This window comes from Patiria miniata, unplaced genomic scaffold, assembly GCF_015706575.1.
Source record: "Patiria miniata isolate m_02_andy unplaced genomic scaffold, ASM1570657v1 HiC_scaffold_17, whole genome shotgun sequence".
NCBI classification, from domain to species: Eukaryota; Metazoa; Echinodermata; class Asteroidea; order Valvatida; family Asterinidae; genus Patiria; species Patiria miniata.
Genome location: NW_024037055.1, coordinates 1,479,262 through 1,505,489, shown reverse-complemented (window position 1 = coordinate 1,505,489; position 26,228 = coordinate 1,479,262). Strand labels below are relative to the sequence as shown.

Sequence of the window (26,228 nt, the reverse complement as noted above, 5' to 3'; positions counted from 1 at the left end):
CATCACAACGTATGACCCCCCCCCCCCCCCCCCCCCCCGCTGAGGCGGAACCCCGGTTTTCTGCTGAAATGCTGCCCGCTTACGGCTAGCTATCCCAACTCTGTCAACATCTGATGTTGCGCCGTCATCGGTTAAGAACCCGGACATCCATGATTGATATGTCTTTCATCAGCATCATAACATTCACACTTGTCTGGGAATCAGATTTCTGAGAATAAAGAAGGGGTCACAGGCCTCGAGCTAGCGGGGGGGGGGGGGGGGGCGTGCCCCCAATCATTAACCTTTCCCGAGTAAACTATCCCGAGTGGCGGATGACAATTTTTTGTTGCCCTTGGGCGCTTATCGTCACGGATAGGAAGAGTCTGGGTTGGTAAAAAAAATAATGTTTAATGTCGAAGATGGCTATATTTGCGGGTATTAACATAATGAGCTAATTATGAATGATTAACTCCACTTGGAGATTTCTAATTACAATCCAAACTTCTTTACCAAATTTATAGGTCTATACCTATGCCTATACCCAACATAATCGGCTATACGTAGCGTGGCGACTTTTGCTTTTTACATAATGTGCGGTAATGATTGGGAAAAGGGGTGGCAGTATGCAGTTTATTCATAACGAGAATTAGACAGTATGTTGATTTGTTTTTGTTTTGTCCGCTCAGGATGGCACAACAAAACAGATTCCTACAGTATATCTACTTGCACAAAAAGCATTGGGTGGATCGGAGCGGGGCTTATCATTCGTTCGAAGGGTGGGGATGTAGTATGGCATGGTCCACTACCGAAGCCTTACTTTGGGAGAACATTGCACGGGCTCTTGCTCTTCGCATTCGTCTGATCCTCAGAAAACGAAACCCGCGGTTTTCCGGAGAAACATGACCTTGTATTTTTAATGTTTCCTGTAAGATTTTTTTTCATGTCAATTCAATGTGTGTAAATAAGCTTAGCGCTTGCTGTACGTTTCGAAATCATGAACTTGGCATGAAATCAATGTTGACGTTAACTCGATGCCGGGTTTTTACCTAAACGATTCCCGACACATTCTGTGTCCGGGACGTGTACAGCGAAAAGGCTCGTATTTATCCACCGCGTATATAAGAATAGGCCTACCACCTAATCGAAATGCAAATATGTAGACATAGCCCTAGGTCACCTAATTCTTATCAGCTATATTAAAATTTACTTGAGAGTAGGCAAACAGAAATCGTATATAAGGTTAAAGTTTTCGACATTTGGCAAGCATAATAATTTCGAGAGTGCCAGCTGTTCTATCAAGTTCAACGTTAACACAGGACATCGAAGGTAACACTTCTTACTACGCCTTTTATTTACCGCAGTCACAAAGTAGGGGGGGGGGACATCTTTTCGAGTTTAAGACAAGATTTTTTTGGCATCGTTACACTTTTTTGTTTTACCATTTAAGAAAGAGGACCGAAATCGTATTTTCCCCGCGACGTTTTTTCTCCTTTTCGCGCCGAATCGAAGTCATGTTGATTGATCTGATTTTTTTCTTCCGTTTAATGCATGCCCATGTTTTGACACTTAAATTTTGACTTTTTTTCGCTACAAATTTATGGTTTGTGAAAATTGCTAAACTGTTTTTCATTGTGCGCAGGATAAAGACCTTTCGCGGACCGTAGTGTTACAACAAGGACTTAAAATTTCCTGGAACTATATTAAACACTTACATACTTTGAAAGGCATGTATGCAACATTCAATAAAATAATATCGGTTACTGGAACTACGTTAAATTTTAGTCTAAACCCTAATTATATGGTGTAATTTCAACCGATTAAAAATATTGGAAACGGAGAAAATACTTTCAACTTTTCGATTTGTTCCCCTAGCTTTTCCTAACGTGCTTAAAGAAAGTCATCGTTGTTGACATGGAAACACCCGCCAAGAAAATGACTGCCGTTGTCATGGAGAAATACGGCGGACCAGAGGTTCTACGACTCAGCACCGAAGTTGAGGTGCCGACGCCTGACGCCAATCAGGCAAGTAAAACAAACGACTGATTTCAAGCCTACATACTAACCAATGAAAATGCGTAAAGTTATTAATTAAAATACTTTATTACACTCTCAATGCTCTTCAACAAGTTTATATTTTTCTGCTCAAAAACTTTCAATTTGTATATGCTTTATTTTGATATTGTGGGCGTCTACTAACGTTTTGGGAAAATATTCCCAAATCAAGTTTTTAAAGTTATGTCATAACTAAATGCAGATTTTTCTTTTTTTCGTTCGACATCGCATTCACAAGTTGATAAATTATTTGTTTATTGCATGCACCATTTTTGGTGTTTATTAAAATCTACTTTTCGCAGAGAAACCTCGACAATAGAACGGAAGAGCAAGTTTGATAATGATCGCCAGAATCTCACGTCCAATGTAAAAAAAAATCATTTGCAGGGCGCGGGTCCTATTGGTAAAGTTGTTCGGCATTATCTGCCATTAGGGTACTTGCTAGAAAGGCCGAGCCCGATTCTGAAAACGAAGAACAAAGTAGAGCACTGAATCTTGACTCATTATGTGTCATTGGTCATTCCTATACTCAATTATCACCAGGTTTTGGTGCAGATGAAGGCCATTGGAATCAACTCGGTAGATAGCAGGGTACGAGAGGGCGGTTATATGCAGAAGTTGTTCAAGCCAGGCCATGCACTGGGCATTGACGGATCGGGCATCGTAGAAGCAGTTGGCGAAGGAGTGGCTAAATACAAGGTACAACTTCAGATTTTATGTATGTTATTATTTTTTTTCAGTTTCATTCTGTCTCGGTTTTCCCAAATGTACTTAACGCGCATCAAATGTACTGAAAAGATTAAAATAATCATGTTCTTCAAAAAGTGGTGTTCGCCCTCCATCCCAGAAAAAGAGAATTAACTTCTTACCGAAAAGTGCATCCGAAGCTGAAATAGATTTTGAAATTTGCCTAAATTTATTCAAACTGCTGAGTTTAAAACAGCATCTGCTCACATTTTAAGTACATAGTAAACTGATATACAACAGACAAATATAAACATGTGACTTTTAGTGACCTTACTTGCGATTTGACTTTCGTTTGGCTTGTGACTGGCTTGTATTGGCTTGAGATTGGCTTATGATTGGTTTGTGATTGACTTGAGATTGGCTTGTGATTGACTTGTCTGCTTAACTGTTCCATAAAATTGGAATATCAGAAGTGACTGAAACAGTGTTGTATTCGTACTTATGCTGCAGCCTGGTGACAGGGTCTACATAGTGCCGGGTAAAACAGGGACGTACGCCCAGTATGTCCTCGCCAATGAGAACAGCGTGTACCCGCTACACGAGAAACTCAGCTTCAACGAGGGGGCGGTGTTGCCAATTCCATACTTCACTGTCTACCGTGCATTGGTCCAGAGGTGAGTTTGATGGAAACAAAACATGTCAAGTTTCATCCATTTTAAGTTTAGGCATGTGTGTCGAAAAAATTGCAAACTATAGAACTCTGTTCACAACTCCACCTATATTCATTTATCGACATTTAAAACTTCAAACGACTTATGATATCTGCCTCTTTGTTCATTTAAATTATCCGACGGCATTCTGGCAGGAACTTTCTAGCTTTTTAAATCTCTGACCATATTATGTATTAATCTTTTCTCAAACCAATTTCTATGACGAAATAATAACTATTTAAACCAAAGAAATAGATTTCATGTTCCCCGCAGTTAATGTAAGGGCTATTTACTTCAAGTGAAAAATACAAACCATGCTTAAACATGTCCCCCCCCCCCCCCAAGGAACGAACAATAAGCGTTTTTTTTCCTCATTTGTTTCCCATGTAAATAGGGCGAAGTTGGAGAAAGGAGAAACTCTACTAATCCAGGGGGCAAGTGGCCAGGTAATTATGGAAATTCTGTGTTCTTAATGGAAAAAAATACAATTGTTTTAACAACCACCAAATTAAATTTTACATCATTTTGTAAGAGCTCTGGTGCAGAAATATTTATTGGTAATTATTTTTCAAAATGTTACACTGGCCCTTTTAAAGATTTTCGGGAATCATCATAATTGTTGTTAGGTCAGTTTGTGATTTTATGAGTACTAAGACTTTTACTGTATTTCATTAGGTGGGCCTGGCATGTATACAGATTGCACGTTGGCTGGGAGCCAGTTACATTGTCGGGACGGCTGGAAGGCTGGAGGGGCGAAATCTTGCCTTGAAGTCAGGAGCAGATGCCGTCATTGACTACCGAGCAGACGACTTCCAGGATCAGTTGAAAGTAAATAGACATTGGGGAGGGGGCGTAAAGCAGTCAAGGAGCCAGACCATTGTCAGGCTGCTGCCATCATGGTTTTTACATAAAAGTCTATTTGATTCAGAGTGAGGCTATAGAGTAAAAAAGGCTGGTGCCCTTATGTTTACAATATAATTGGCATAATTTATGGATACATAATGGCACCATATCAAACAACTATAGACTCATTATGTGTCAATATGATTTTCTTTAAATCTGAAGACTCTGTAGTAAAATTATTTCTGTTTGTATAAAATATGACTTTTTGATAATTATTTCAGGAGGCATTCAAGGACAAAAAGATTGATGTCATCGTTGAGATGAACAGCGACATCAACATGAAACTGGATATGGAGATCATCGGATACGGGGGTCGTATTGTGGTATGTCCAAAATGTATATGTGTGATGATTATTTGTAAGTAAAAAAAATTAACTCTCATTACTCAATGAGAGATACTTATTATCATGAATATGTGATTAACCTGTGTGGACTTGTGTGGACTTGTGACTGACTTGTGTGGACTTTTGATTTACTTGTGTGGACTTGAGACTATTTATGATGAACTCAAGTAAGACACTGTTAAACCATGACTATACATTTTTAATCAGGTTGTTGGAAAGAGAGGAGAAACGAAATGTGACCCAGGAAACCTTTTGGGAAAGGAGGCTTCTGTGATGGGAAGCGGACTCAGACTCTCAACAGAGGTAAATAGACAATGGAGAGAGGGAATAATATAATTTCAGATTGTAGGAAAATAGGATAAGATCAAGCCCCAGCTTCAGTGAAGAAAATCTGAAAAATCAGTGTTAGATGAGGGTGCCCAAAAGAAGCCGTTGATTCAGTCTTGTAGTTATAGGTCCATTGTGTTGATGGCCCCAACTCATTCTTTCTAATACATGTATATTCAAATATATTTGAAATATATAAGAAACAAAAATCCATCCTCAGCCAGTATGGCTCATCACGCTGATTTTGATCTGGTTTCCTTGAAATGAAACAACAGAGAATATTTCTTTTCCCCGTGGATGTGATGCCAGTTGCAGATTAATCCCAAGCTAATGCAGGTACCCATTTGCACTCCTGGGTGGGGAGAAGCAAGTGGGGTGAAGTGGCTTGCCCAAAGACACAACACATGGCCAGCAGCTAGATTAAAACCCCTGACCCTCTGATCAAGAGTCATGAACCCCAACCACTAGGCCACAAGCATGGACCCCATAACCATCAAGGTTACCATAATTAATGGCAGAAAACTTTGTTCTCTTCTCTATATACAGAGTCAGCGTATGACAATGGCGAAGGGTCTTTACGAGGCTGCAGAGGAGGGCTGGATAAAACCACACATCAATAAGGAGTACCCTCTTGAAGAAGCAGAGAAGGCACACCGGGAGATGGATGACCGTAAGGGTGGGGTCGGAAAGAGTATTTTTGTCTTGTAAAAGTTAAGACTGTGCATCTGACAGTTGAGAATTTTGTAACTTGGCATTTTTTTACAGCTTCAATTTGTGACCCAGAATAAGGTGCTTCCATGCATTAGGTATTTGAAGTTGTAGAACTAGTTTTTTACAGTTGCCAATGTATTAACTTAATTATAAAGTGGTGGCTGAAATATTTATGAAGATGTGTTCAAGATGTCTTTCAGGGAAACTTGTTTATTCATCCAATGCAAGAACAATGGTTGTAATTGTTACACAGCAAATAAGCTTGGTTTTACATTATATTAAAGTATCTTTAAAAACTTATACATTTCTCTCAAAACGCATGAAAACAATCCAGCTAGTGTTTCTATCACACACAAAGAAAACAAAATACCACTTTTTTTCTAATTTATATATTTACATACCGGTACTTTGGATATGCAGTGTAAACATATTAGACTATTTTACGTGTGAGTATTTATATCAAAGTACATCTAGACTTTTTCAGACTTTAAAGTATTCTTAAGTTTAACTGTTTTTATTTCATGTGTCAAAGTGCAGAACTTTGTAAGATGTCCATGATTGCGATGTGTGAATTTGCTACAAAATGACAACTGTTCACGACCAGTTTCTTCATAAATACAGTCAAAGTTGACAATAAAACGTTGAACTTGTTTTCAGGTTTTCAATTATAGCTGTAATTCTCGGTAACATCCCTCTTTGTATTGTATTCATCCGCAATGTTGGACTTAGAAGTAGAACTCACACTTCCGCCTACGTTAACCCCCTTCCCTCCACCCAGTGACCCCGCCAATGTACCTTTGCCCCCTGACCCCTTTGTAAACTTTGACCCGGACCCTTCCTGCCCTTTTAACCCCTGACCCTTAGCGGCTGCCCCGGATTGGTTCTTGCCACCCTGGACTTTTGCAATTGGGTTCATGTGACCTTTTTGTTTTTGACCCCCTGACCTGCCAGTTGGGCCGTTCTGGTTCCACTTTCCAGTTGTCGCGGCATTGCTAGCTGCTGTGGGGTTGTCTGATGGACGTCCATGGTTTGCATTGGTCCCAGGTCCTGACCCACCTACAGCAGTCTTACTTGTTGGACTGGGGCTCCGGCTGCTGCGACCTGGTCAAATAATTGCACAAAACAATGATCGACACTATCTGAAGTATTACTTGAGAATCAAATTCAAAATTTTGTGGGTAATTTCATAGGTTGTGGGTTCGAGTCCAGCCTGGGGGATTGTGGTGTGTGTGTCCTTGGGCAAGGCAATGTGTCACTCATTGCTTCTCCAAACCCAAGGTGGTATTAAGGGGTAATGCTTTACAATTCACCAGCCTCCAACCAGTTAAAGTCACAAGGGGGAGTCAGTCAGTCAGTCTCCCCGTCGGGGAGTCGGTCAGTCAGTCAGATAGGTACAAAGCGGACACTAGGTTGGCCCTCTGGGACCAGCAAAAACCCAGACAAGACATTATCTTTGTATCTTGGCCATACCTCCGATTCTGATGCATTCTTCCTTGTGTCTTGCGTTCCACGCCTTGATCTTACATGCTTTGCTGCAGTAGTACACCTCCTTGCAACGAGTGCAGGCCGATAGCCGCACGCCCAGGCAGCGTCCACATTCATAGCAATACTTAAACAGGGGCTTCCTGTGTGTTGGGAAGAAATAGACGGTGATCAATAATTTACGAATGGCTGTGACTGTGGCTATCTACGCCTTTCAACAGCAGTGCCTTCCTGTGACGGACTCCTTACATTTGACATTGGACTTATAAAGAATGTGTCTTTTTTTTCTCTGACAGAGATTGAGTAAACACAAATTTGCAAACCAAACAGTGTTCTCAGTGATGGTTGATAAAACATCATGTCCAATTCTGATTTTCTGCTTTCTGAACACACTATGTTGATGATGCAATAATCAATAAAAGGTGGCACAGGTACTGCAACAAATTACTATTTATAAAATGATGCAATTTTTTCGTTTTGTCTGTTACCGTATATAAAGGCAAAAGGCAAATCACAATATCGAATAAAAAGTGCACAAATTGAAGCAGTGCTAAAACAAATTGAAGATGTTTATCCTTTTCTGACTAACAAAATATCTATTTTTTTTTTGCAATTGTCACACAGCTAATGTAACATCTAGCTTTTTACATGTAAACACAAAAAGAAACTTGATAAAGTTTAACAGAAAATAGAAATCATTTTGCGCATTTGTACCACTGAAAAAAAAAAAAAACCACCACCACATTTATATTACTCTGCACATACAAACAAAATTGATTTTGGGGTCAGTATGACCATCACGTCCAATTTAAAGAGAGATCAGATCATGAAAATAATAGATTTTGGCCAGCAGGTGGGAACAGGTGTCAACGTTTTACTGTCAAGTCCAAAACTTCACACTTGAACTATTCTGGCATGTTTGTACTAAATTAAAAAAAAATTAAAATAACTGTCACAATTACAAAATTTGTACAAATGGCACCAGACGTCAGAAACATGTCTGGTTTTAAACCATGGCAGTAACTTGGTGACTTTATACGTTATTAAGAATGGACTGACATTACCCAATGAAACAATTTCATTTATACATGCAGAGTATTAAGCAGACAACAGACTTTATGTCCGAAAGTCAGGTTTAAAAAAATATCTAGAAGTGGCTTGTGCTTTCACACTGCAAACGATTGCGTACATTTGTGTTCTACATCTGCTACATGTCTATGCTGTTCAGAAACCAAGTTTGGCATTGCAATTCTAACTATTGCTATACATGTGTTTGCATTGTCTGCAGCCATGTTTGAGGTGTGTGCTTTTGTTCAACAGGGATACGCATGAGTACATCGCTTGTGCATTCACTGTTACTGAATTGACATAAAACACACCTCAAACATGGCTGCTAAATGCAATCACTCTATATCCACTGTAGTCACTAAACTTTTTTTTCTCAAAATCTTTTTTCATATTGTGAAATGTAAGTGATAACTTCATACAGTATTTGTGACGTGCACGGTGTGTTGAAGTATGTTTTTTTTTGCACATGTAGTTCATGTCAAATGGCCACATTTGCAAACCATATGGAAAAAACATGCCGTGTTGAAAAAACAACAAAAAGGAATTCAATAGTGTTGCAGTGACAGTTGCTTTTATCGATGGTCTTGCTTAAAAAAAAAAATTAAAAATGTACGGACAAATTTTTGCATTTTACGAAATGTTTTCGCGTGACGTCACTGACAAAATCACAGCATCCATTGTGTGCTACTTTTTTTTGAAAACTGGTGTGTCACTTCACCTGAAATGCGATCTATCATTTCTCCCATGAGGTCTAACATCGAAAAAGTTAACAGGATTAGGAAAATAAATGAACAGAAAGATCAACCAAAAGAGAAGTTGTCAGGTTAAAAATAGTCAGAAGATGAAAATGGTGAAAGTCAGGCACAAAATGTTCAGAAATAGATATGTGGCACTACAAATTTCAATACAAATATGAAGAATTTAAACACAATGAAATGAATTGGGGATACAAATTAAAATGTAAAGAAATGTGCATTTCACAAAATGTTAACAAACATTTGTTAGAAAATTTGTTAAGCATTGTCTTTACTTACTTCATGCATCTTGAATTTCAAAAATTGTTTTTGGCGAAGAAGGACTTTTTCTCATTAATTTTGTTTTGCTGTTCCCAGAGTGCCAGCCTAGTGGCCTCTTTGTACCCATCTCACTGACTGACAGACAGACAGACAGACAGACAGACTGACTGACTGACTGTCACTTGTGAGCCGGGCAGTGCCATTGTATAGGATTACCCCATAACGCCAATGAATGTGCTCAATCCAGCCCATTGTTTTAAAACCAGATGCTTGACAATGCTCCCAGTCAACAGTCATTTTGAATCAATTGGATAGATTTGCACTCTGGGGCCACTTTTCATAGACTTACTTAGTCTTGTTTTAGTTTGCTGTTCATTCAAATTGCCCTTATTTAGCATCAGGCAAAATAGAGAAAGAGTATAAGAACAATTCAACAACTCTACCATCTCTACGTGACTACGGATCAAACGCCAGTGTGAATTGGAACCACAGCAAACAAGGAAAGAAAACAAAAATTGTCACTCTCAGGCCGACCTTTGACGTAACTTCTTGGACTGTAAGAGCTGTTTCACTGCATTCGCATCCAAACCCATTTCAACAACATCCACTTTCAAAACAGTGGTCTCACTGTTTGCATGGTGGGAAGAACGATGGGTGCGGGTGGTGTAACAGAAGGGTGGACAGAAGGGTGGGCAGAGAGCGCCAGGGTCAACCAAAGTATTGGATATATTTTTCATGCAAGTGGAAAGCGTGTGGGGATTCGGACAGTAAAGAAAAAGATGGGAGAATAATATTGTTAGTTGACCGGCAAGCTGACACCAAAAGAGAGTTTGTTTAAGACGTATGGATAATGTAAATCATTATAACTTCAGTTTGTTCTTGTTGATAGAAATTAATGCCCATCTCGTTAACTCGTTAGCACCTGAATTTGTACTTCATTGTATAATGTTATTCCCGGACAAATTCATAAAACCATAGAGTGCTTGGCGATTTCGTGCTTTACAAGGAGTAAAAGGAAGAGAAATTTCCATACTGAAAATTGGTGTAACTCTCCGGAAAACTATGTCCCACATGGAAACTTAAAATCATTGTTATCTTCCCAACCATTAAAGAGAAGATCCCCCACCCTTAACTTTGTCTAAAAGCAAACATATGAAATTTCTCACAATGGCGTAAATTTCTGAAAAGACTACTGGATTTTCAAGTCCAGAAAAAAAACAGAGAAAATTAATGTCCTAGCACACTTCTTGTCTTTCCCACCCCCTCCCAATCCCCGCCCCCTCCCCCCGGCATTTTCATTGCACATGAAAAGCACACATTGCAATAAGTGAAGTGACAGGTTAATTTACCTTCGAATTGGTCTCCTGAAAATGCAAAGCATGCAAGCAAGGAAAAAAGGAATTAAAAAGCCGAGAGAATTGTTAGTGCATGTGAAGGACGGCCGATCGTTACTGACAAGTTACCACAAATCAAAGACAGATTTTTGATTAAAACAAAAAAGATCAGGCCAAGGATGGAAAGTTAAAATCTAATCGGAACAGCCAGAATTATCACAGACCTTAATAGGAGTAATTTTAAAATTGACTCTGATTCTCAAACTTGATTAAAATTGGAAAGAAGGAAAGTGTCAGTCTCTCTTGATCTGTGAACAGGCTCAGATAAAGAGAAACACTTCACCTTTAGAAACTAGGTTAGTAATTGACTACTATTTGATAGACATGTACAAGGTGGTCTACATTCAGAGCAATAGTTGGTACATTTGTTTCTGCCGTTGTTTGGGTACTCTCTTCACTGTTGCATGTACACCTCAATTATAGCAATGAACCCAATTATAATTGAGACAGCCCTAACTACAGTCCTTTTTCTATTCAAATTTGTGATTTGGTCTTGGGGAAATCAGACCCGTCTCGCAAATCTAAAGGGAAGATTTGTCATGAACCGCAATTTTCTGCCATGATTGAGCATCCACTATTACTGTCAGGTCATTGCCTGCCTTGGGTCTGAATTGACAAATGCGCTAACCACAGAGTGCATGTCTCCTTTCCCCAAACCTTTATGTTGGAATCTGAACTCACCTGACTGTGCCATCATCATCCCTGTCCACCAGGGGCTGCTCCACACCTGAACTGTCCTTAGTGATTGCCCGGAAGGCCACCTGCTTCCCCCCGTCTCCCCCCTCGATGCTCCTGGGGGTGGGGCTGTCCCCCCTGCCCCCATGCCTCAGGGTCTTGGTTCGGTCGATGCCCTCTTGGGACTTGGCACCGGCACCAGTGTAGAGAAAGCCCTGGCTTGGACTCGAACCTGGGACAAGAATAGATACATAGACCTTCCTGAGATTGCTGTTTGAATTGGAGTAGCACTTTATGAAAACAAAATTCCCTGAGTTTGCCCTGATATTTTCCTGAGAAATTTCCACAATTCTATGAGAAATACTTTCACTTTAGTGAGGTTGCTGGGAAGTCAAAAGGTGGGTGCAGAAAAGCAACTACGACGCTAATAATATTCACACTGCATGAACACTAAAAACTCAACAAAGCCAGTCAGTCAATGGATACAACTTAAACACATGGTACAAGATGCACATACACCAAACCGGCAAAAATCTTTCCTTTCTGGGTCACTGTCAATTTTCCAGAGTTTTCCCTCATTCTTGTTTTTACCCAAATCCCCAGAGTTTTTCCTAACTGGAAAATTGGAAACTCATTATCAAGGTTTTCCATGAACCCTGATCTTATGGCTTGTTCATGCTTCACACGAGTGTGATTGTGGGGCAAATTTGACAACATATGCGCTGTAATACGACAGGATCGAAATATTTTCAACTGTTGTGAATTTCTCAAATGACATCACAAATTGACGTTCTCATTTCCGTTTGTGCCAAGTATAGAACTGGCCCTTAGGAAACTTACTTCTGATTCCGCCTAGTTCCTCCATCTCCAGTCTCTCTCGTTCCCTCCTCACGGCTGCCTCTCGCAGAATGTCCCCCAGGTGAGCTAGCAGCTTGCGTCGGGCATTGTAGGTGTCGCGTTCAGAGTGGGTCAGGGCGTGGTAGGGCATGTGCGCAATACGACGGTCCTAAAACGGTGAGGGAATCTAAATCAATTTTTGTTCCTGTCTAACAGACAGTCAAAAATTGAATCCTCTTCCCTTTCTATGCCTTCATAACACAGGCTAGTCACCAATAGCCAGATCACATTTCTGATAAGCACTGTGACTAGTCAAATGACATCAACAGACTAAAGCACGTAACTGGTAGGTACAGCTTTCAGTCTCCTACAGTCAAGGCAAAGCTGTATCAACAATTATTTGGAAAAAGGTATGGATTTTCAAGAACAATGAAAGCAAATCTGGAAATTGAACATGGTTTTGAGGATATTAAAAAATCTGAAATAAAAACAAATGGTTTGAGGATGTTACTTACCTGATTAAACATCCAGTATGCGTAATCTACGGCTGTTCCCATAACTTTCTTTCCTCCCACCTGTACAGGTGCTAAGATATTGGCTCCTGCTTTCACCAGCTTGTCAATCTGCAGGGGGAGGAAGGTGACAAAATAACTCACTATTCAACCAAAATTTAAAAAGAGAATAGCAGCTGCCTTGTTGTACGATAATGTCAAGTCAAGAATTTGTTGATGAATATACAAAAACGGAAATATAGTTTAAATCACTAAATTGTGAATCACAAGAAGAACGTATCTTTGGAATTTCCAGAGCACACAAAATTCTATTTAATTAATTAGAATGGCTATTCACTGGAAGTCTTTTCATGCATCTGGTCTGCACAACAGGCAGGATTAAGACTACTCATTGGCGTTATTGAAGTAATCCTATACAATAGCACTGCCCAGCTCAGGGGAGAAAGTCAGTCAGTCAGTCAGTCAACGCGTCAGTAAGATAGATACACAGAGGACACTACGCTGGCTCTTTATGACCAGCAAAAATAAGAAAAATAACTGACTTACGAGGGCTATCCGTTGTTGTGGTGTTCTTCTGAACTCATAGGCCGCGTTAGCTGAAACACACAAGGCACTGCCAATACCTGTACCTAGAGGTAGGCTTGGGTTAGCTCCGTACGCTATCAGCTCATCAATAGCCTGTGGGCAAACAACGTGAACTTTTAGGTCCAAAGATTATAGGAACAAATCCAACCCTGGCCAGGACCAGGGTTGAGAGGCTCTACCAGGGTAGAGAATCCAAAATCTACAGCTGACCAATGTACATGTACCGGTGTCAGTGTGAATGGTACGCCTTGCCTACCCGTGTTTGTTAAGACCCGGTTCCACTTATGGTGGACCCATGTTGATTTGAACATGGGTCCATCATCACAAGTTCAAAATTAACATGGCTCCTTTTTCAGTGATAAAAGCATTTAGTGAAAGAAAAAATGATATTTGGGACTATCCTACCAGATCGTTGCCACTGGCGATGGCCAATGAGAGTGGTGACTGGCCGCAGCAAAGCACATTGGGATTGGCACGGTGCTCCAACAATAGATGGACGACTTGTCTCGCAAGCTGTAGATTAAACAAAAAGTCTTACAGTTGAATATTCATAAACCAATCTGTTAAGCCCTGCCCCCATGTTTTGACCAATCACTAGCCCGGTCTGATAAATATTTAACTTTACTACATGCAAAGTGGGCGTGGCTTGTGAAGTGCCATTGTCAAATGATTGCAGTGTCAGACTGAAGTGCCATGGTCCAACGGTTGCAATGTCAGACTCATGTACCATGGTAGGTGGGTTCGAACCCTGACGGGGAATTTGATTCTTGTGTTCTTGCGCAAGAAAATTTATTACAAATGCCGCTCTCCACCCAGGATTATAACGGGTAACTTTTAGGTTATAGACCAGACTGCGCTGATTTCAAGCTGCTGATATCGACAATCCACCCTAAAAAAATGTTGCATCCCTTTCCTGATGGAACCGTGACCCCTACTCACCTCATGGTTGTCATCCCTGTCGCAGGCGATGTGTAACGGGGTCCGTCCACCCTTGTGCTCACCCTTCTCCTCTAGCTCACGCAACAGAACCGAAACGCTGTCGTCTAGACCCGGTCGTATCTTGACTGGGTTAGCGCTGCTTGGCACGATGTACTGTAAATAAAAAAGACAAGTTTTGAATTTTTCCCCCTGTACTTTTTTACCTCAGATTTTTTTAAATACATGGCATGATTATTTTTGTCTCTTTTTTTTACCGTTTTTTGTAGGTCACGTTATAAATATATATGCATGATGAAAAGTAATTTGCTCAAAGAAAAGCAATTTGCTCTAATAAAATTTGACATTTGTTTCAACGGACCCCTTCATGTTGCAAGTCGTTGTCCTGGGAACGAACGTTGGGATGAGCGTCTGCTGCAAGGAGTAGTCTGGTGATCTGTACCCCTTCCTCACCACGTATGGCACTGGCTATGTGCAAGGGTGCCAGACCTTCTTTCTATAAAAGACAACAGAACAAACGGTCTTGTTGAAGCAAGTTCATTTTCTGACAACACGATTAAAGATGAACATGTACAGATGGACATGGTTGGGAAAAACAAGCTCAATCAAAAACATCAAGCAAGTGTGCATGGCTCAAGCTTTAAAAAAAAAAGTAGAGTAAACTGCGTAAAGAACCGTTTCTCGTTTCTTGAGAAATATTAAAAAACATTTCTATAAATTTCTTAAATTCGGCTTAAGTATTGCAAAGATATTTCAAAGCCCTTAATAAAATCCAGCTCTTAAACAAACTGCCTTGGCTTCCATAAGAAATATTTCTGATTTTTTGGGTGAAATTTCACTTCAGTGACATGTAATTGTTTTCCAGACAAGTTTTGGCTGATCCTGGAGAACCAGCCTATTGTCCTCTTTGCGGGTTGATGGCTTCTCACTAGCGTCCATGGAACAAAGACATTGACTAAAATGTTGAACCACCAGCATAGGGCTGGATAGCTCAGTTGCTAGTCCAGGTGTTAAACCCTGCTTTGTTAAATTTCAAATAATTCTGTAAAGCACACACCTTGTTGGACAATCTGATGTCAGTGAATGCACCCTTCTCTAGTAACGCTTGTACCGCGTCGACATCGGCAGCCTTGATGGCAAAGAAGATGACTGGCATAGGCACACTGGATGCGTTGGGGTCAGCGCCGCGCTTCAATAAAAGACGTATTGTGGCTTCCATGTTAGCATGCCTAGTAGCAGATAAGAAACGACAGGAAACATTTGCTTCAGGGATTAATTTCTACCCAGAACACATAAATAAATTTTAAAAACCTTCAATATTTCATCAGTTGCTTTAAAAAAATTAAAGAGGTTGGCCACCACAGGCATTTCACTTTCGGTTCTGGCTGCATAAAAAGGCATGTTGTTTGCAGCACCAGTACAAACTTTAATCCAAGTAATTTGTTTTATCATAATTTGCTAGGTTACATTTGGGATAAACATTTTTTTAAAGAGGTGATGTAAACAATAAACTTGATATTCTGAGAAAAAGACCATGAGAAAGTTGAAAACAGCCTAAAACCAAGACAAGCAGTGCCTCAAACTCAAAGTAGTCCTGTGTGTTTCAGAATGTTCCTAAGTTTGTAAACTGGCATGTTACTCCTAGGAACTAATAGTACTCACTCTGCCTTCATAATGGCCCTCAGCCTAGCCTGGTCCATGTTAGGCTCACTACACCGTGAATCTCTCCCACTGACGATACGTCTGTTGTTACTCATCACGGTGGCACTCCTCTCGACCAGATCCTCCGTCACCTCAATCCCATAATTCACCACGGTGGTATCCGATTCAAACTCGCTGGGCAAAGTGCTCGGTATCCGGTCCTCTTCTGCCCTAGTGCCCAAATCACCTTCCTGGGGGTCCTTAACTGGTGTCCCAAACGGTCCTCTTTCGTCCAAATCCTCATCGTCGATTCCATCATCGTCATCATCACCATCGTGGTGACCATCATCCACATCTTCATCCTCGTCTTCGTAATAATCAGCAGGCATAGTCTTGGTCATAGACTTGGAACTCGTCACGGAATGTGTGTCCCCACCCCTACTGGAATAGGCACTCCCGCTTCTCTCGCTAAGGGCCGGTTTGATTGGGCAGAGGGTCAGGCTGTGGATCGTTTCATTCTCTGGATAGGGGAGGTATCGTTCGGCGATGTTGTACTGGAAGGACTTGGTGGGATAGAAGAGTACATGGCAAGCGACTAGCGCTGATAAACCCTCGTCGTTCAGTTTGTTGACATCCGCACCATTGTCCAGTATGGTGTTGATAATGTCACTGTGCATGTTCACCTTAAAAAAAATACAATAAGATTTTACCCGTTTTAGTTCCTTTTAAGTTGTCTCCTAAAAAGATGATCAATTTGAAGAGAGAATTTGTCATTATTTAGAACATTATGTATAAATCAAAATATTTTTTTGAGGTAGCCGACCAGCTGAATTCTGACAGATTTAAGATGCAAATTACGACTAAATTTCTCATGAAAGCTGTCAAAGCATGCCTGTATGAACACAACTGTGGCGTTGATAAATTAACTCTTAACTCATACAAATGAAATAACATCACAAAATTGTTTGTCATCTTCTCAAGACCACTCAAATGTTGTTAATATTCTATTCAGAAAAATGCTTTTCGGATATTCAGTGGATGATCAGGTATTCATAATATTCGGCACAGCACACTTCATATTAAAAACTTATACTGAGTATATCATATATCAAGTTGTTGTTACATTAACTAGATAGTTTCAAGAGTGATCTTATAAAATCATGACTTTTGGGTGTCATCATTAACGAAATGGTAAGATCAGAATCTCGCTTACTGCAGCTCCCAGCAGAGCCATGTGACCCTGCTTATCGGCAACATTGACATTACTGGCGCCCTGCATAAGGAGTGAATGCACCGTCTGCTGGTCACCGGCCGCAGCTGCCTTGATAAGCTGTTGAGATGTGTCTTCGATCGGACCCATCTTGCCATGTTTCCCACGATCCCCTGGCAAAAATGGGCCATACAGATGATGAAAAAATAAACTTCAAAAATCTAGATTTAACCCATGAGTTCCCAAAGTGACCTGAACCACCCTGCCTGCTACTACTGTACTGCCCCAGTATTGTATGGATCCATGGATTCAACAAGGAATTAACACAATGTAATACAATGTAGTAATTGTGATCATGCACTAAACTAGTTCTACACCATCAATTTACTGAAAATATTTTTAAAAAGTACAAATTATAAGCAGTTAAAAGTTATTTTCAAATCTTAATAATAAAACTAGACTTTCAAACATTGCACCCAACAGTGCATTCCCGGTGTTTCTGGATTTAAAAATGAAAAACATTCAAAATTCAAAAATCTATTTTTCTAAATATCAGTCTGAATGAAATCTTCCTGCCTGTCAATCAAACAGTGTGCACTGACCAATCAGATCACCACTTTTGGTCAGGTGACCATGACAGCTCAATCAGAATGTACACACATCAAATGTGGGCGTGGCTTATGACCAAATAGGAATGGTTCATTAGGCTGTCTTTCTTACCGTGTAAAATCTTCCCCACGCAGAACGACATTTCCTTCTCTCGGCCCCTGTGCTTGTAAACGTGCCTCTGTATGCTGATGAAAGACGGGGTATTGTTGAGGGCAACGACCTCTGATGACCCTTCACCTTCCGGGCGACAGCTCTACAAAAGATAAACCAGAAATGATCGATCTCTGACATTTTACGTAATAATTTGACAGGAAAAATATTCCTGATAATCTTGCAGAAAGGAAGGCGAATTTGATGGGCCACCCTCCACCACCCCATGTTCAAACTGGTTTGGCAAACCCTTTTACTGTAGTGTCCCACTTCCTCTCCCTGCCCCTTCCTGATCCCTGAGGAGCTCCAAATTCTCACCTTTGTGAAGAAGGCCTGGTCATATTCCTCTTTGTCATACTGCAGCGTCAGGAGATCCACACTCTCCTGTCTGCTTGGGAGGAAGATATCAAAGTTGGTGGAGAAGGACGTCCTGGAGAGTTTCTCCATGGTGTCACGGACGCTGTCGGTGGCATCCCCTGATCCGTCGGGCTGTAATGATAGGCCGTTCATCAACTGTGGACAAACAAAAACAGGGAGAAAAGTATCACAAAAATAAAGTTGGTTAGATGGTACAGGATTGCTCTCCTTGTTTTCTATGTCATGTGCAAGGATGTTGTTTGACAGATTGCTTCAAAGTAGAACAGGAACATTAACACAACTATGGACCTAGTGCCAGTTCTTTATTGACAGTTTGGCTCAAAATTTGATTCTTGAAATACATATGGACAAGGCCAAAACCCCAGCCTTGACAGATGCAAACCAACAGGCTTTTCAATGTTTTCTCCATGGATGTAAAATATTATGTGGATTTCCTGCGATCAAAACCTGTCAAATGAATACTTGTGAAACAATCGAAAACATAAAATGTTGGCAAATTCTGGCTTAATATGCACCTTTTACTTGTCTCACTTTGATATTGTATTCAATAATATTAAAATGTAATAATGAATAAAAAATATGAACTAAAGTTGACAGAGTTTTTCCAACCTGTATATTTTCATTTTGGTGCATGTTTATTGTCATCTGATGCTCAGCTGGGTCGTAGTCAAACTCCGGGTGATGACGCATAGTGAAGGCGCCCTCTATTGGCTTGCATAGTTTGACAAGTCGTTCCTTGTGCCAGACACCCACGTCTTGCTGGCCGTTGGTGTAAGTCAGGATTCCCGGTCCAAGCCTTTCACCATCTTTGTACAGACCCTGAAAAAATATGAAACAAAAATATAGAAAGGTGCTCTACCCATGCTATTGTCAAGTTTCACCCCCAAAACAGATTTTATTGAAGGCATAAATATTCATTTGCATTTGTCATGAAATTTTTGATGAAATTTTGTAATTTTATGAAATGGACTGATTCAAAGGCTATTTATTTAATACCAGACATCGTTCCACTGAGCTGTTCGTCTGTGTCCATTGGTGCTGGAAAAATATGAGAACAAAAAGCTGTTCTTTTTTACCGTCAAAGTGTAGCCTAGTTCACAGAATCTGTCGTGCATAGAACCCATGGGTTGCAGGGAGGGCTCTTTTGTTTTTGGGTGTTTGCAAATGATCCTGTATGCCTTTAATTGCTATTTTTCTGGCAAACAAAAGTTATTCATTTTTGGATGAGGCATCAAACAAACTAAAACCAGCATGTTTAGTTGCAAAACAAAATTGTTAGTACCTGCTTTACATTGACTTACCTCAAATTTGTTTCTGTTGGCATAGACAAACACACCGTAGCCTTCCTTGGCATCCTGATAGAAGGTCCCTGTGAATTGAGAGCTATCTGGCCAGGTGTACATGCCCTGGCCATGCCGGTAATCCTTGAAATACTCTCCTTTGTAACTCTGAAAAGAAAAAAAACCCGGAAACTGATTAAAAACTGGCATAAATTTCTAAAACAATGATGAATTCCATAAGAGTCACATCTGACAAAAGAACTTCTTAAGAAGTATAAATAAATAATTTAAAATGACATCAAACAAGACAAGGCAAGTCTATCGTGAAGCTGGTCCCAAAGCACACACAAACTATCCATTTTGTTTTATCTGGTCAACACAATGGGCCAAATGTTGCCAATTTGTTAGCAATATTGAGTTATCCTACACGATAGCTCAGTCATTTAATGAGCCGGTGAGTCAGTGAGATAGGCTGGTCCACTGAGACCAGCCAAAGAAAGAAAATATTTAATAAAAATTGAAAAGAATGTGAGCAGCCTACCTCTCCATCTCCCCACGTGTGTTCCCCGTAACCGTGCCTCATGTCTCGGACAAAGTGGCCCACGAAGCGTGCCCCATCGGCCCAGGTCTGTTCCCCTTTGCCCTGCCTTCGGTTCTCTGCATACTCCCCCGTGTAGCGGTCCCCGTTCGGCCACAAAAAGGTGCCATGGCCTACCCTCTTCATGCCGTCCAGATGACCACTGAAGGAGGCGCCGCTTTTGTAGTCATGGTGATCGGTGTTGGAGTCTTGCCGTTGAGCCGACTTGAGGCGGGGAAAGACGTAGAACTCCAGCTTGGAAGGCATGGCTCATCCACTGGTACCAATGCTACTTGATTTATGAAATGCTACGTTGTGGCTGTGACTAGTGTGGTGGGAGAAAACGAAAATGATTGCCGAAATATATTGGCGGGTACATCTTCTGAGACATTTTAGATCGAGGCCTATGAACATTTTTATGAATATTTCAAAAGTACACTGTTCGGCCGACCAGCGTTGGAAAAATACAATTTTTCTTGAAAATGTGAGCACACCAGGAGCCACGCCCACGATTTTACAGGATGCTTAATATAATACTAGACTGTCATTCCCTAACAATCCAGTAAGGTATTTCATGATAGCCTAACTTGATCATTTCGTTTTTTGTTGTTTGCAAATGTTGCAACCTGGTATCGTCAGTCCACCTAAAACGACGAGGATCTATTTCGACGCACCCGCATTCAATTTGCGTTGGACATCGCGCGCGCGCGTCGCAAGCGTTTAATTCCTGCACTGATTATGGTGACTCGAGTACACAACCGCTGAAGTGGCGTCAGGTATCCTCGATCGAGGATACCTGACGCCACTTCAGCGGTTGTGTACAAAGTCTATGAGAGTCAAGAAAATGTTCTGTCCCACTCCAAGCTAGATTCATGTCTTATCATCATTTTTGCAATGGCGGGCCTTCATTTAGATGATATATGAAGGAAAAGTGGCGTCAGTTTGCAACAATTTTTTTCTAAAGGAATACTTTTATACCATGTTTAAAGGCCAGCGTGAGGCTTTTTAGACGTTAAATATTATGCGAAAAACACAACATTATTCTACTCACCGGGAGCCGCCATTAGTTTACACATTAACAAATTGGACTGAACGATTATTTACATGGTGATCATTTCTTAACTTACAGCAAACAATGTTTCCAAATTTAGAAGGCCAACATTTACTGATCTTCAAATTTTCCTTTTATAATACACAAATCTGGAATAAAAACAATATTTAGATACTTATTTTACGATATTTCTTGTCAAATTAATTATATATTATTTTGTACCGAAGTCTACACCCCCACGTTTTAAGTGTAGTAACCTCATATGTCGAAGATCGTTTCCATGGACCTCTGCTGCCCTCTTGTGTCGAAATTAAAGGTGACGTGAAAAAAAATGAAAATACAAAAGTACATTGATGGCGATTGATGCTAGCGAATATCACCACAGGCATTTTTTCTTTTCCTATCTCCATGGTTTTACAAACACTGTGAACCTCGTTTCAGAACGTTTTTTCTGAATTAAAGTATCTAAGAGTAACATGGATATAATCAAACCAATGCAAATAAAATAGGGGGGGGGCTGGCTGGCTTGGGACCCTTATAAAATTATTCCCTTTTGTTGCTGTTGGGACTTCTTTCTCCACGTTGAGGGTTGCTTAAGAAATCCCTCCCAGTACAGGTCTTGGCCCTTACAGCTCATTTCCTAGTCTAAGTTTTGTACTTTAGTAAAAGACTTGAGGAAATGAAAATCTGCCACGTTGGAAAAAAATCACTACAGTGTCACAGCAAATTAATTTAGTGCAATATTTCAATTTTGTTTTATTGGTTTTTAGTGTTTGTATTGTCATAAAAAATAAACAGAGAAAACAAAAACAAGTTTTCTTCATATGCATGTACATACATAATTATGATTTGCATATTACAGAATACAGAAAATAACTTTCATATAGTGACTTATAAAACATGCTTTCTACAAGTTGTTGCTCACTAGTCTACACTTGGACGTTCAAGCAAAAAGAAAAAACTATTTTGAGTGATTGAGAATACTTGTCTTTTTTCCTAAAAAACAGGTTCCAACATGGTGTATTGCTATACCTAATACATATTTACGAGCGAGAGCTTAATTTTGATGAATACGTATGACATATAAAACATAGGGCCTATGGTTTATTGTGGGTGGATAGTCAATATCCACTCTCAACCCATGTTATATTTGTATACTATGGACCATTTAATAGTGACACATTTTTCAGCCCACTCGTGCTTCTAATAAACATTTGCTTCATTTAAAATTCAATTTTAACCCCTGGCATTCACAAAAATTCAAATGGAAACAAATTAATTGGCAGCAAATGCACCAGCACTGCTGTCTGTTGTTCCCTTACAAAGACATTTCAGAATGGTTGGTTAAAATAAATCATTAAAATAAAAGCATTGCTGCTTTTAGCTGAATGACAGTTATCTTCATACCAAATATCCTACCCAAAAATTATGTTAAAAAAATAAGAAAATAGTTGAGCTACAAGGGAGTTTCTCTTTATAAACCCAGCCAATAATTTTCTTTGCAATTAAAAATTAAGAATGGGGTGTGCTGCGAATCAAACGGAATTGTAAATTTCAAAATTTGAAAAACCATATATGTAGAAAGCAAATTTTTTTTTTTAAATGACACAGTAAGCCTACAAATAAATAAAATTCTGGATCTTAAAAAGGGAGACTTCTTAACACTTTGATGAAATCAAATAATAAGCTTTGAAATACAATCTCTATCTCTGAAAATCATAAACCCAAATTTGGATGACAACACAGTCATCAAGTCAGGACAAACGTCAGATTAATAAATATACAAGAAAAATGTGTTCGAAAAAAAAAAAAGACAAGAAATGTGCTTCATGCACGTAGAAGTACTGCTTTTAAAAGGAACTGTTTTGCAAAACTCCTTCAGTCAATCACAGAAATATAAGTGAATCCAACTGGCAGAAAGGTGGATAAAAATGTGTTGAACTGATGAAAATTGATTTAAGATGATAAAATGTCCACAATCAAAATTGTTTTTGCTGAACTTGTGCATTGGTTTAAAATGGGGGGAGGGTTTATCCCCCCTTGTTCAGTGACTCCTCCCATAAAGAGAACATCAATTTTGTTTCCATCAAAATTAATAAACTTGTGAAATTTAAAGACAAATTTAAATGATTCTTGCAAAATGTGTGACGGAGGCTCATCTACCAGTCAAAAAAAGAAGAGACATTTGCTGGAGATTATTTTTTTTCAAACAGAAAAGTAGCGAGTGAACTGCATAGATAGTTGTACTGTACACAAAATAGATATACTTTATACATATAAGCACAAGACAAGTTTACATATATGCAGTTTGTTTTTGCATATAGATAGTAAAAAATATAATGGCTACTCGTGAATGAAGATTGTACAGATGATAATACACTTGTGTACACTATATAAACATGAAATTGTGCATGCGATTTTTATTTTTCCAAAATTACATATGAAACAAGATTTCGCATATATATTGCCAAAATAAGAACATTTCAATGTGCAATGAAAAGATTTTGTAAAAAGTAAGCATAAACAATTCTTAATTTTCAGAAACCTTTTGTTTTGCTCTTTCCCATCCTTACAATTTTGTTTTTTTCATTTTTGAATAACAGTTAACAGTACTGCTAAAAAAAGCCAATCTAACTGGTGGGAAATGTACTTCCAATTTGCTTGGCAAATGTTAATGCAAGGAAAAGAATCAGTCGGGTAGCAGTCTAATTCACTGGTAACCTATTTCTGCTAAGCAAATATTTTTTTTAAGCTTAGAAAATTGAGCCCTGATGCAAACAGGGGGATCCTGTTGCAGGCTTTCCATTTCTAAGGTGACTTCCCATTGGAGAGACAGCATGAAGATTAAATAAATAGACCAATCAAGTGGATTCTTACTGTGACGATAAAATTTCAAATTCAGGTTCAACACTGAAGGACTCCAAACAGGGCCGCAAGACGCTTAAGAAGGAAAATAAGAAGCCAAGAAGCCAGCTTGAGACAGAACGAGGCAGCATTTGACTGACACACCGTTTCAAAGGAACAGAACTAGGAATTATAAACTAGCAATAATAATGGTAACATACAAAGGATTCACAAAATCCCCTAGTTACCACATCTTGTCCAATATACTTTCTTTTTTTAAATAACAAATCAATATTTGTTTTGTTCACCAAACAAATTTAGTATTCAAACAGTTTTGAGCAACAGTACACTAACCAAAACTGCCGTCCAAATAGGAGATATGCACAAATAATGAATATTTAACAAGGACAGTTTCAGAACACAGAATAGCATCATTGTGTTTGAAAGTATGAACAAACACTCTTACACGTGGATTACACCACATACATGGCAGAGATATGGATAAATTTACATATAACACACAAAAAGCACAAGTATTTTGATATTTTATGCTTGTAAAAACTGATAACATTTCTTTGGATGGTAACTTTATTGTTACGAAATTGGTGTTTTTGTTTATGCCTTGCCCGTTCTAGAAACTGGCACCCTGCTTTACATATATGCACAGTCTATTAGGTGGGTTACAGAGCACCAGTTTTGAAATATGCATTTTCTACGCTGATCTCTTAATGAATATAAGACTATAAACTATGCTCTAGAACATATAATTGTAGTCTAAAAGAGCCAGGGTAGGGTGTTTTCAAACCCATCCTTGAGTCTGACTTTTCAAATTTTTGACCCAAACGGATTTCATAGCAAGTTTTTAAGAAGAATTGCTGTTGCCACCCAAGTCTTGAACCCAGCCTCGACTACACCACTGAAACACTCTATAAGAGCAACAAATGTGATAGCACCAGCTTAAACATTGAAGCAGTGCGGGTTACAAAAAGTCAACAAATTCAACAGGACATAAAAACGAACAAGCACATAAAAATATAATACAATATAATCATATTTAAAACATGACAATAATTATATAGTTGTTTTGAATTTTGTACAAGGGCTGGTGTGTACAATATCTTACAGGGTACAAAAAAAATTTACAGAGTAATAAAAGAACTTCATCTTCTCGCCGCACTGCTGAGTTTTCCTTTTTAAATTACATAAGCAAGTTTTTTTAACTGTACAGTTTATTTAAATAAATACTGACCACATTTCAGCATTTTTGTCAGGCACTCTGTTTACCCCCCCCCCCCCCCCCCCCCGCCCCCAACTTATGAAGGACAGGCTTCAACAATCTACCTTTCTAAAAATTTATGAGACTTTGCTAAAAGGGATATGTTTCTTTAAGTATAAATGAACATCAATCATAAATCAAAACACAATGAGGTATCTTGTGATTATTTACCCGTTTTTTTAAATGTACACTTTCAACTAATTTCAAAATCAACTTTTTTCAGGCGTTTGATGATTATATAGGTCTATCCTACACAGTGATTTGGATAGTGACTAACCCCTAAATGATACTGCCTAACAAAATGCACAAAATGTCTCACAAAACCCAGTACAATATTTCACTTTATATACACCCCTGCTTTAATTTAAAAGAAAAAAAACCCAGTACTGTCTCTGGTCTGGTGTCTTTATCATCTGAATGCAAGATACAGCAGACAGCAGACTGTCAGTGTCAGTGCCCGACTAATCCTCGAGGCGGCGTGCCACGATGTCGTTCCTGAATGACCAGCACCGATCCCCGTTGGGTTGGTGGGATTGTGAGTTGAGGTTTCGCCGTCGGTCGGTCGTACTGACGCTGGCGCTGTTGGTGAGGACGGCTGGGGATTGTTCTGTATCTTAGGCGTTTTGATATCCTCAATCGCCAAGGCGCCGCCGCTGACGTTTGTCAGTGCCTGGATCTGAACCCGGTACGGTGTGCCTGACTTCAGATGAGCAATGGCATGCCAACTCTTTGTCTGTATCATCCAAGACAATCATGGTGAGAGAAAGAGCGATGGGAGAAAGAAGACAGGAAAATGCTGTTTAGTGCCTTGGTTCACCAAACTTTGCAATAAACTAAATGGTTCAAGGCCACAAATTATTTTAAACTTGTCAGTTTTATTTCATAACTCAATGTCCGCAGTTTTTGGCATTTTAGGTCTCGTCCAAAAGTGACTACCTTAACTTTTGAAATGCTTGAAAACTATCACTTTAACAATTTTTTTTCAAAGTGAGAA

The 26,228-nt window shown here is 39.5% G+C and overlaps 3 protein-coding genes across 9 annotated transcripts in view; 1 reads left to right on the top strand and 2 right to left on the bottom strand.

The window, feature by feature from the left end:
- The first annotated feature begins 1,200 nt into the window (after positions 1-1,200).
- LOC119723346 (quinone oxidoreductase-like) lies at positions 1,201-6,390 on the top strand. The gene is made up of 9 exons (XM_038193926.1): positions 1,201-1,305; positions 1,852-2,001; positions 2,575-2,730; positions 3,229-3,392; positions 3,823-3,874; positions 4,104-4,256; positions 4,553-4,654; positions 4,883-4,978; positions 5,549-6,390. Exons 2-9 carry the CDS (start codon positions 1,891-1,893, stop codon positions 5,708-5,710), a joined length of 996 nt encoding a protein of 331 aa, XP_038049854.1. The 5' UTR covers positions 1,201-1,305; positions 1,852-1,890; the 3' UTR covers positions 5,711-6,390.
- On the bottom strand, positions 5,908-21,152 carry LOC119723344 (ankyrin repeat and MYND domain-containing protein 1-like). 6 transcript variants are annotated; one of them, XM_038193920.1, is made up of 20 exons: positions 21,115-21,152; positions 20,028-20,382; positions 19,508-19,654; positions 18,816-19,025; positions 18,147-18,341; positions 17,790-17,931; positions 17,073-17,242; positions 15,881-16,542; positions 15,276-15,447; positions 14,580-14,714; positions 14,222-14,374; positions 13,688-13,795; positions 13,244-13,375; positions 12,701-12,808; positions 12,189-12,354; positions 11,355-11,580; positions 10,629-10,643; positions 9,814-9,906; positions 7,184-7,338; positions 5,908-6,814 (listed from the first exon to the last, which is right to left on the bottom strand). In XM_038193920.1, exons 2-20 carry the CDS (start codon positions 20,328-20,330, stop codon positions 6,375-6,377), a joined length of 3,732 nt encoding a protein of 1,243 aa, XP_038049848.1. In that variant the 5' UTR covers positions 20,331-20,382; positions 21,115-21,152; the 3' UTR covers positions 5,908-6,374. The 6 variants fall into 6 exon arrangements, with proteins under 6 accessions (XP_038049848.1, XP_038049851.1, XP_038049849.1 ...); XM_038193923.1 differs by lacking the exon at positions 9,814-9,906 and adding an exon at positions 8,982-9,014; XM_038193921.1 differs by having other exon boundaries at positions 20,028-20,388; positions 21,115-21,147.
- Positions 21,153-22,554: 1,402 nt separating this feature from the next.
- LOC119723343 (anosmin-1-like) overlaps positions 22,555-26,228 on the bottom strand; it is a 39,013-nt gene continuing 35,339 nt past the window's right edge. For both annotated transcript variants that reach the window (XM_038193918.1, XM_038193919.1), the window contains one exon: positions 22,555-25,967. In XM_038193918.1, the coding sequence (XP_038049846.1) occupies positions 25,644-25,967 (324 nt within the window). In that variant the 3' untranslated portion in view covers positions 22,555-25,643. The remainder of the gene's footprint in view (positions 25,968-26,228) is intronic.

Bases quoted from the DNA above. Each gene is read 5' to 3' on its own strand.
- LOC119723346 (XM_038193926.1), top strand. From the start codon at position 1,891: ATGGAAACACCCGCCAAGAAAATGACTGCCGTTGTCATGGAGAAATAC. The intron at 2,002-2,574 runs GCAAGTAAAACA...AATTATCACCAG, and splicing joins CGACGCCTGACGCCAATCAG to GTTTTGGTGCAGATGAAGGC. The intron at 2,731-3,228 runs GTACAACTTCAG...CTTATGCTGCAG, and splicing joins AAGGAGTGGCTAAATACAAG to CCTGGTGACAGGGTCTACAT.
- LOC119723344 (XM_038193920.1), bottom strand. From the start codon at position 20,330: ATGCCTTCCAAGCTGGAGTTCTACGTCTTTCCCCGCCTCAAGTCGGCT. The intron at 19,026-19,507 runs GTAAGTCAATGT...ATATTTTTTCAG, and splicing joins CCAACAGAAACAAATTTGAG to GGTCTGTACAAAGATGGTGA. The intron at 17,243-17,789 runs GTAAGAAAGACA...CATTTTTGCCAG, and splicing joins CGTGGGGAAGATTTTACACG to GGGATCGTGGGAAACATGGC.